Raw genomic sequence first — 10,578 nt, forward strand, 5'->3', positions numbered from 1 at the left:
GGTTTTATAAAACGGCATTGTTAGTGATTTTACCTTCTGAAACCTACAGTTCTAAATTTTTTTCTCTCTCCACATTGCAATTCCCACCCCTTGGTCTTTGGCTTGTATATGCTAGATCTGTTTGCCAGTCCTTCTGCCTCGGAGAGGAGCCCCAGGTCCTCTACCCTCAGGTCCTCTCTCCCGGATGTCATAGGGTCTAGACATTCTTAAAAACAAAAAACAGGATCATCTTTTTTCAAATCGCCTGATGACTATATCACAGCCTCTCTCACTTGCTTTTTTTTTTTTCTTCCAGCTCGTGTAGCTGTGGCTCAAAGCAGTTCACTTAATCTCTTTGCAAACCGTGATGTGGAGCTAGAGCAGAGAGCCATGCTTCTGAAAAGATTAGCATTTGCTATTTTTAGCAGTGAAATTGACCAGTATCAGAAATATCTTCCAGATATACAAGGTAAATAGTGGAAAACTATTTTCTCTATTTTCCAAATTTTTTGGTTCCTTAGAAATTACCTTCCATAAGTTGTAAGTTGGGGTGAAATATACGAAGTGTTGGTAGATGGAGAATGTTGTTGAATTAGAAATTTGTTCTATTGAAACGACAAAAATTATCATCACTAGTATGTAAAAGAAATCAAACACTGAGTTTATAGGACTTGGCCTAAACATGGTCTCCATTTTATTGTTTGGGTCAAATTTCCTAGGAATTCATGTTTGAGAATGAGGTGTAAGACTGTTTTACTGCAGACAGGCATATTAGTGGGTTTTTTTGTTGTGGATGAGAGGTTATACACCTTTAAAGGAGGGGTCTGAAATAGAGGCGTAGCCTCTATTTTAGCTAGAAGTAGGTGGAGATCTAGAGTTTGGGGCCAGGGTAGGGGGTTGTATAAGGTTTTTGATAACCTTCATCAGATGGGTTTGGTGGCTCTCTGTGTCCTGAAGGGTATCAGGGCAGTCATCGCCCTGTGCCACCAAATGGCTCCATGATGGGAGTGACCTTGCCCCAGGCAGTATTGTTTGCTGCTGCGTCAGTGTGCTTGTGCAGCAGCCAGCCTCAGTAGGCTGTGCGGGGACGGGGTTGGGGATGCCAGTTGTCATCTCTTTACTGAGATTATTTCTCTCTCTCAGAAGATAAGTGACTCCTCCTTTTCTAACCCTTTATACCTAATGTCCAGTGTGCAACATGCACACTATTTGTCCTGTGATTTTTTTTAAAGTCGACTAGGTCGGTGCTACTCAAAGTATGGTCCATGGACCAGTATCAGTCTGTTATTCCATCCATGATAAGTTCAGAAATGTAGAGTAAGCATTTTAAGCCTTTATAGCAATGTGATAGAATCTGTTGACTCTAGTAATAAGAACATGGTGTTGTATGTTATTTATCTTTTTTTAATTTGATTTTTTCTAGTAATTCATTTTTATTATATTTTATGAAAGTATTGATCTGCAACAGACTGGAAATTATTTAAAAAGTTGATCATCATAGATAGTTTGAGAAGTACTGAACTAGATTATATAGAAAAGTTTATATGAAAATGATTCTATTTTGATATTGAAAATATACTGTATTTCTTTCAGAGAGATTGGTTGAGAGTCTCCGTTTGCCCCAGGTGCCAACTCTTCACTCTCAAGTGTTCCTGTTCTTCAGAGTGTTACTTTTAAGAATGTCTCCGCAACATCTTACCTCACTCTGGCCTACCATGATCACAGAACTTGTGAGTTAATTTTAATTCAATTAGGTAATAAATCTAAATTATAAAACCATGTGACAAGCATCAACATGCTTACTGGATAAAAACTAATCTTGGAAGAGAACTGAACTCTAGTTAAGCCTGTTACTGAAAATTTGTACAGATGAAAATAGTAAAACAAGTCAGATTCTGTCTCCATACAGCTTAAACTTTGAAATATGCAACATTAGCAATTATCAGCTCCTTGCGAATCATGACCTCTTCTGATCTGGTTTAGTTCATTCTCAACTACACCAAAGTTTTAACTTTGTCATGGCTGCCAGGCCTGGTTCCTGCCTTTTGCAGCACCTTGAGAGTGATTAGAGATGGTTTAGCTAGATTTAGATGGCCTGACATAGGGCATGTATCACTCTTGAAGTGCAGCACTTACCCAGGTAAGCTGCTTCAGAGAGACTTTGACAAGATTTTGTAAACCCCCAAACAATAAAACCTTCCTGAGTCCCACTACACCAGTCCGTTCCCCTCCCAAACCATACCCTGTCGCCCTCATCTGAACAACGTGGGGAGCTGGGGAAAGAGATGAGAAAGGAAAGGGACAGGAATCTGTAACTCCGAAAACCCAGCATTATAACTTCCCCACAAAGAAATTGGCTTTAATATTTTTCCTTTTTTAATAACTGTATCTCTGTTCCATATCACCAAATAAGACCATGCTTTCATTCTCACCTCTGCCAAATGAGTAGCAAAGCTCTGTGCTGAATTTTCAGTTTTACTTTTAGAAACTAAGTATAATTTAAAGATCCTAAAGTTGTATCATAAAATCTGTATTTGGATTAATGAAAATATAGCCTAAAGATAACTTGAAAGAAGGATTAAATAAACATTTGACACTTTTTCCATGGTCTTCAGGTACAGGTATTTTTACTGATGGAGCAGGAACTCACTGCTGATGAAGACATTTCACGGTAATATTTAATTCATTTTGATTTAGTCTTGTCAGTGTGTAGTATCCTAAAATCATCCAGAATGTTACTTTACAACTAGGAGGGTATAGACACTATTTTATCTGAACACTTTATGTATTTAGTCCGTTATTATCCAGTTGTTCATATTTGGATATAATACAGTTTCATGTATTCCTTAGGTATTTTAGACTGAATTAAACTATCAACATGTGTGGCCTTTGGCCTCTAGACACAAATTTAGTTTAAAGCAAAGCATACTGTTTCAGCTATGTGAGCAGTATTGGTTTTAGTAGGTCAGATCTTTTTCCTGAAACATTCAGCAAAACCTATTATGGCAGGTAACCTGTAACTAAGGTATACAAATGTCCGTATCTTCCAGGATGATCTCAATTTAATGTACTAAAATTTTGGGGTTTTTTTAGCAGAAGCAGTTTATTAATATGTGACTAAATATAATTTATTTTTATTTAGGAATTTTGTACAAATAAGTTTATAAATTAAAAAGTTCCTTTAACACTGTGTGTCTTGAATATATTTTACTCTTATTTAATCCTAGGTTTATAAAAGAGAGTCCCCTATACTAATAACTGTGTTATTATTATAGAAAGTTTCCCTCCCACCATCCTTGCAGAAGGACCCTGAGTAGTAGGGAGGCCTCTTGGTTTTACAGCTTGTATTTTTATACTTCTCGAGTATAACAAGTTATTCTCTACTATTTTTACATTCTTAAAATTTAAAGAAGAAAAATTAATTTTTGATTTGAGAACAGTAATATTAACTTAGTCATGAACTTGCTTAGCAATTACTGGTACATTTATCAGAATGATTATGAAAAATATTAGCTGGCATTTTGAGATTTTTCCAGGAATTACCTGTTAGTAAGTGGGTCCAACTGCTGACAGCACCGTCTCCTGCTTATAGGACTTCAGGCCCCTCTGTGGCTGGTCTGGAGACGACCTACACAGGAGGTAATGGCTTTTCTACTTCATATAACAGCCAGCGGTGGTTAAACCTCTATCTTTCTGCTTGCAAATTCTTGGATTTGGCTCTGGCATTGCCCTCCGAAAATCTTCCTCAGTTTCAGATGTAAGTAAAAGTAAGGATATTAAATGGATATTTTTGAAACGCATTTGCTTTGGTTGGTGACATCTAAGATAAAGTTTTTTGTGTAAGTTGAAGTATTCATAATTTTTATTAAAATGTAATTGTTTTGGCAGGAGGATGGTAGGGCAACAGTTGTTGGAAGGTATCGGAAATGGTCGTTGTGGGTATATTAAGACTGACAGACCATTCAGTCAACAAGTTGAGTAGGCAGCACACGTGAGGCAGGGGGGTACGTGACTTAAGAGCTTCAAGTCCAGTGTAGGAGACAAGCTGTTAAACACACCATGGGTGTTCTGAGAGCAGCTGTGCAGGATGCTGTGAGGCCACACAGCGGAGACCCCTCCGAGCTCTAGGGGTCAGAGCAGGCCTGAGGGGAGTTTTACACTGAGGAGGTGGGGTGATGGTTGGGGGAGGCGGGGGTGAAGACTTAGAGGCTGGATGGCCCTGGTGTGTCTGCAGTGTTGAAAGGTCAGTATTGCTGGAGCAGCATGTTGAGATACGAGGCTGGAAAGGGCTCGAGTTACATAAGGACTTACAAGCTATATTCGAGGACTTGGACTTTAACTAAGGACAGTGGGAAGCCACTGAAGCATGAATTTTAAGGAATGAAGTGATGTTATCAGTCTTGTATTTTAGAAATTTTACTTTGGCTGTGTAGTTTGGAGAAAGGATGGGAGGTGGGCAAGACTGGAAACAAGGAGGCTCTTCTTTCAGATGATAGTGAATTGAACTAGAAATGGCAGAGGGGAATAGGGAGAAAATTAATGGAAGTTAAATGCCTTGTTCATAAGTGCTCAAAAATATTTACTTACGATTTTTCATATTTAAATTTTTAAAATAATAGGCAAACTATATAAGATTGCTTTATCACTGTGTAGCTAATTTGAGAATTTATCCACATGATCAAATATGTATTTATATAATATATAAAATTGTGTTATATTCTTCTTCTGGAATGGAATATTAATAGGATAAAGAGTAAGATACCAGAATCTTTTTTCTATATTTGGATATACTTAAATCTCTAAAAATTTCTGTTGCTCAAGCTTACTTTTCATTAAATTTAATGGTAAGAACTAGAAATTTTTTTACATTAATTCCAGTTCCTTTAATTTTTTTTCCATTTGAAAACTATATATATCCACTTCTTAATGAATTTCAGTGGTTGGGTGTCTGTTAAACTGATGTTACTCCTGAAGAAGTTCAGAAAAGGATACTAAGCAGAATTGTAGGAAAGTGGCCAAAATTAACTAGGATGCTTATGTTCACAGAGGTAACAGCAACTATAGTCTTCATGCTCTAGGAAGAATATTATGCTCACAGTAGTGACCTTTCAGCTTCTGTAATGAGAACCAAAATGAGTTTGTCCTCTTTACTTGTCAAGATATAGTTACAGAAAAGAGATAAAAATGATGTAATATCAACTACAGTTTTTTTTCTTTTAACTACTGTCTTTTTTCAAAAAATCTATAAGGTAATAAAAGATAACATGGAGAATTTAATAATCTTGAAAGGGTAATATCTCTCTAAGCATGATTTTTTTTCAAAAGTTTAAAATATTTCATAATTTAGTTACATACTATTTTTAGTCTCTGTGTGACTAAAAAATACCATAAAGATTAAAAGGCAGCATTGAGTTGGGAAAAGATATTTACAATGTATATGACCAAGTCTAACTTGCTTCATATGTAAAAATGGATAACACAATAGAAAAATGGGCCAGTGACAGGGTTAACAAATAGTTCAGAGAAAAGGAATGGCTTGTAAAACACAGGAAAAGGTGCTCAGTCATACTCATAAGAGAAATTCCAATTAAAGTTACTAATAACTATCAGCATGGTAAAGATCTAAAAGTGTACTTCCTTTTACCCTTAACAATAGAGACATTCTTACTCTTGTTGGAAGAGTACATTGATATTGTCTAATTTTTCTCCAAAGAGGTTTATATTTACCAAAATTCAAAATACAGATTCTCTTTAGGCCAGTAATTCTGCTATATCCAAGGATTTCTCCAATCACTGTCCTCTCAGACATGCATAAAAGGCAGCAGTTATACAAGCGTATCCATTATGGCACTATTTGTAATAGCAAGAAATCGGACAATCTAGGAGACTGGTTGAATCAGTACCTTCCAACACTGGAGTACTATGTAACTGTTAAAAAGGATGCTGTTTTATATGATCTTATCTCCAAGATGTGTAATTAAAATAAGCAATCATTTTATTTATTAAAAGAGGAGGGGATTGCTTGTGTGACTATGTGCTCTTTTATGCATAAACTCTGGATGGATATATACAAAACTGGCAATATTGGTGGAGCCTGTGGTGGGAAGGAGACTGCCTTTCTTTGGTACGCCCTTTTATACTGTTTGAATTTTTTCCATAGACAGATATTAATTTTACTTATTAAAGACAAAATTTAAAATAAAAATACAATAGAAGTATGAAAGAAGTCCTACTTAAATCTTTCTTAAATCCTTTCAGTTCTTTGCCCCCTTACTGTGTAGTTAGGGAACATCTGGCCAAGTATATGTTGGAGATTTTTATCTATATAGTAATGAATGAGCACGGAAACATTTGTCAAGTTACTTGTGTTGTGCTCTTGAGAAAAATGGTGTTGAGTACTTTCCAAATTTCATTTGTTCATTAAAAATGTTCATGTACTCATTTCACCTCTATGAGGTAGTTAATAGTGTCTTTATTTACTGATAAAGGCTCAGGTTAAGAAACATGCCCAAGGTGACAGGGCTACAAGTGGCACACCTGGTATGTGAATCTGTATAAGTGGTGGGGTCATGATGTGTCTACTGGATTTATGTGGCCTTGTCTTAGACGGCACAGCGTGCATCTTACCGATATTGGTATCATTCTTCTATACGTAGGTACCGATGGGCCTTTATTCCAGAAGCCTCAGATGATTCCGGTTTGGAAGTGAGAAGGCAGGGCATACATCAACGAGAATTTAAACCTTATGTAGTACGACTTGCAAAACTTCTTCGGAAAAGGGCAAAGGTATTGCGTTTTTTAAATTTGTTTTTGTTAAGTGTAAGAAGATAAAATTTGTAAAATATACTTATATCGTATCTTATGTGCATCTTCCACTGTGCATCTGGCTAATTAATTACAGATCTTTACCCAAGAAAACAGTAGTGAGTTTCTTATGTTCATCAGTAGGCCTTTGTTACAAACCTTTTGTCATCTTTTCCTTGCATTCAGAAAATTTCAAAAATAAATTATACAATTTGGGGACGATCTGGGTTGTTTTGCGAGCCCTAGTTTGTAGTATGTGCTTTGAGTGCTCAGAAATTTTCCAGTCTTCTGGGGTCCCCTATTCAGGCAGCAGCTCCTAAACCACATTCCACACACTACAGAGATGGAATGGAGGACAGTGATTTAAAAGGAGGTTGTCCTTGAAGGACATGTGGAACTTGATTTAAAATCAAGTTGTTTCTTTAGGGACTAATAAGTAAAAGAAGAGATGAAAGATGAAAGTTGAGTCCAGAATTTAGGAGAGCACTTGGGTACTTTCATGTTGATATTGCAGGGTCAGAAAAAATAATCATGACAACAAATCCAGAAGCAATGTGATTACAGGCACATGTACTTTGTCATCCCTGCATTTCATTAGTAATGAGTTTTTATAAAACTCCTCCCTTATCTAAGGGATAAACATGACAGTCTTTTGCACAACACTTGTCCCACAGAATAAAAAATGTTTTGATTGGAAAGCATTTTCCCATCCAAAACACCTTAAACAAGGTCTTCATGGCCAAGCCCACTTTTCACTGGAGCAAAGGCTATGAGTTCTCCTCTTTCCTTCCACAGGACAAGGAGGAGGACTTTAAGACAGTGATTTTGGAGGGACTGGAGATGGCCAAGCATCAGGTGAGGGTGGCTTTTTGATGCTTCTGGTATGGCAGCAAAAGTTGCCACCTCTGGACCAAATCTTGAGACACAAACCCAGGTCTGGATTTCAACAGGACAAGAGAGGTAAACAGGAAGGAAGTCTTTCTTCAAGTGTAGACTGTTGCAGTGAAAGGAGAAATAGTTCATACAGAAACATGTTTGACTTGTTAATTTTATTATTGAGGTGGTGGTGTAGTTCTGATTAAGAAAAGCAGAAACACTAAAACCAGTGCACTGTTCTTGGTCAAGAGCTTAGTAAAAAAAAAAGTCCTCTTAAAGGTACATCTTGACAAGAATATAAACAAAAGGTTACATCATAGTTTCCTTACATTTGAAAATCAACTATGTAGAGGGTTCAAGCATATTACTCGTTTCCCTTCGGAGTAAATTCATTTCTGTAGACCCTTTAATGACTATTGAATTGCACTTTGACTCAGGGGACTGAAGGTGGTGTGGGCATCAGTCCCGGACTGTCATTAAAGGCAGTGTTATTAGGTGAGAGAAAGGAAAGCGGTTTCGTACTAAGAAATAAACTAATGGCTATTTTTTCTTTTTTTTTTTTTTTTTTCAAATTTAGCCATAGATAAAGAACTAGATGATCTTTTTTTCTTGTTTGCTCCTGTAGACTTCTGAGAAAGGAAAATAGATTTAAAGCAGGATTTTATTTTAAAATAAACAAACTTTATAAGCACACACGAGAAAATAAGCTGGATTTTGCATCTGTTTTCTCCACTAGGAAACTAGTGATATTAAAATATTAAGTAAACAATGAAAGTTTCTCAGCAACATCTCATCTTAGAAGGCAAGCTCCATTTGTCAACAAATATGACAGACAATAATTCTGCTTCCTAAGTCCCACTTGATAGTTTTTTCTATCTAGTTCATTGTTTGTTTTCATTATCTTTACTCAGTGTGTTTTCATATCTATGATTCTGCCCCAGTTCAAACATCTTCAGTTCTCTCAGAACTTTCTCTAGATAGACTGATGTCTACAACTGTGTGTGTACAGTTTAGCTGGCTTCTCAAACTAGCTACTTGAAGTACGTAAACTGTTGTGTTTATGCAGTTGACAAGAGTTTTCACATACATTCTCCTCATCGCCCCATCTTGTAAGTGAGGAACTGTTCTGTACGTGCCCAGGACACCCACAGTAAGCAAGCAGCAGAGCCGGGGCCCTGACCCTGGCATTATGCTGACTCCAGGTCCAGCTTTGCTCCCGTGTGGTTTAGCACAACGCAGAAGCGCATGGCAGGGTCTCTCCTGAGAGTTCCTTTCCTTTCTCTGTGCGGATAGTAATGATTCACTGTGGACTCTGCTGCTGTCTGTGGCAAGTTTAAGCCATTTGGCCACAAGGTAACTGACTGACTTACTAGTAGTGAAATGTATAAGACTCTCTGTCCCTTCTTCAGTCATTTTGACCTAGTCCTCAGATACATTAGTGGGGATCCAGGAATCTGGGAGCTTTTTGAGTATATGCAAAGCACAACGTGAACTTTTAGATCTGACAGTCCCAATGCAAAACTAATTCAGCTAATAACTAAGCTTACTTGTGCGTTCAAGTTGGAAAATATTACTACAGTGTTAGACCCTCAATGTACAATTAATAATTGGCACCAGAAGGCCTCAGTCAGAAGCAAACGTTTTAGCAAGTCTGGAATGGAGACTTAATGTCATCATTTGTATTCATTTCTTAACTCTGTTTGCTGATGTTTATATTCTCTTAAGTTTTCTCACATACTGCATCGTCTGTTGGTACCAATCGCCTTTTTGTTTTCTGCAGAAAAATCCGGAGGAGGACAACTCAGGGAGAGCGCTGGGCTGGGAGCCGGGGCACTTGCTGCTCACCATCTGCACGGTGCGCAGCCTTGAGCAGCTCCTGCCATTCTTCAACGTGCTCAGCCAAGTCTTCAACAGCAAAGTCACCAGCCGATGCGCAGGACACTCAGGGAGCCCCGTCCTCTACTCAAACACCTTCCCCAACAAGGACATGAAGCTGGAAAACCACAAACCATTTTCCAGCAAAGCCAGGCAAAAAATAGAAGAGATGGTAGAAAAAGATTTTCTGGAAGGGGTGATAAAAACTTGAGCAACATAGTGGTTCCATTTAGTTTAAATGTAAATGTAATTATTTAAAACAAACATTGCTCTGAGTTGTATAGTTTCTTTTCTTTTTCTTTTCTTTTTTTTTTTTTGTATGTAACGAAACACATTTCAGGTTGTATTTAATTTAAATATTTGTAAATAAGAACGAATGTCTGACTGTGGCCTGAATCAAGCTTAAATATTATGGGCGCGTATTGATTATGGCACCTGAGAGAGAGCTATATATACATAAATAGTCCATTATGGTCCATTGCTTTACTGTCCTGAGTTGTCTTAAACCTGCCAAATACACACTGCACATTTTTTTCTATTGGTTTCAGGCTTGGTTTAATTTAGATTGGTTGAGGATTTTTTTTCTTTCCCTCATTAACCCACATTCTAGTATCAGAAAGGCGTCACTTCTCTGTCAGAGGCTTGGTAATGTATTACAACTCGTTTCTCCCACATACCTTCACTAAGAGGAGTAAAGAATAATTGAAGCCTGGGCCACACATCCTTGTAAGTGTAGCACGAGCATCTCAACCTCGGTACGGAGTAGAGGTGTGTTCAGCCTCCATAGTCACAACTCTGAATTCCTGGTGATGTTAACTGAAGAGAGGTAAGTCATCTAAGAATTGTTCTGGAGACTCTGCTCTGAAAAAATTGGTTATATTAAGTCTTCTCCAACCTTCTCATTTGTATTAACAATGGTGAATATTAGTACTGCAAAACGACTGAGGTAACGACGACGGAAAAGACATCAGAAGGAATTGGTAATAAATAAAGTTTAATTTTCTAGCAGCCTTCATGAATTTTTCCTTGCATATATTATAAAGT

The 10,578-nt window shown here is 37.3% G+C and overlaps 1 protein-coding gene across 4 annotated transcripts in view; it reads left to right on the forward strand.

Annotated features, from left to right (window-relative positions):
* The window catches only part of DOP1A (DOP1 leucine zipper like protein A), a 109,870-nt gene extending 99,956 nt beyond the window's left edge, over positions 1 to 9,914 (forward strand). For 2 of the 4 annotated variants that reach the window (XM_061207539.1, XM_061207538.1), the window contains exons 32-38: positions 296 to 448; positions 1,573 to 1,709; positions 2,595 to 2,650; positions 3,572 to 3,736; positions 6,636 to 6,765; positions 7,579 to 7,638; positions 9,440 to 9,913. In XM_061207539.1, coding sequence (XP_061063522.1) covers positions 296 to 448; positions 1,573 to 1,709; positions 2,595 to 2,650; positions 3,572 to 3,736; positions 6,636 to 6,765; positions 7,579 to 7,638; positions 9,440 to 9,745 — 1,007 coding nt within the window. In that variant the 3' untranslated portion in view covers positions 9,746 to 9,913. Of the gene's footprint in view, positions 1 to 295; positions 449 to 1,572; positions 1,710 to 2,594; positions 2,651 to 3,571; positions 3,737 to 6,635; positions 6,766 to 7,578; positions 7,639 to 9,439 lie in introns of all 4 variants that reach the window. The other 2 variants (XM_061207541.1, XM_061207540.1) reach the window with 2 other exon arrangements.
* The last annotated feature ends 664 nt before the right edge of the window (positions 9,915 to 10,578 follow it).

Source organism: Eubalaena glacialis, chromosome 12, assembly GCF_028564815.1.
Source record: "Eubalaena glacialis isolate mEubGla1 chromosome 12, mEubGla1.1.hap2.+ XY, whole genome shotgun sequence".
NCBI lineage: Eukaryota > Metazoa > Chordata > Mammalia > Artiodactyla > Balaenidae > Eubalaena > Eubalaena glacialis.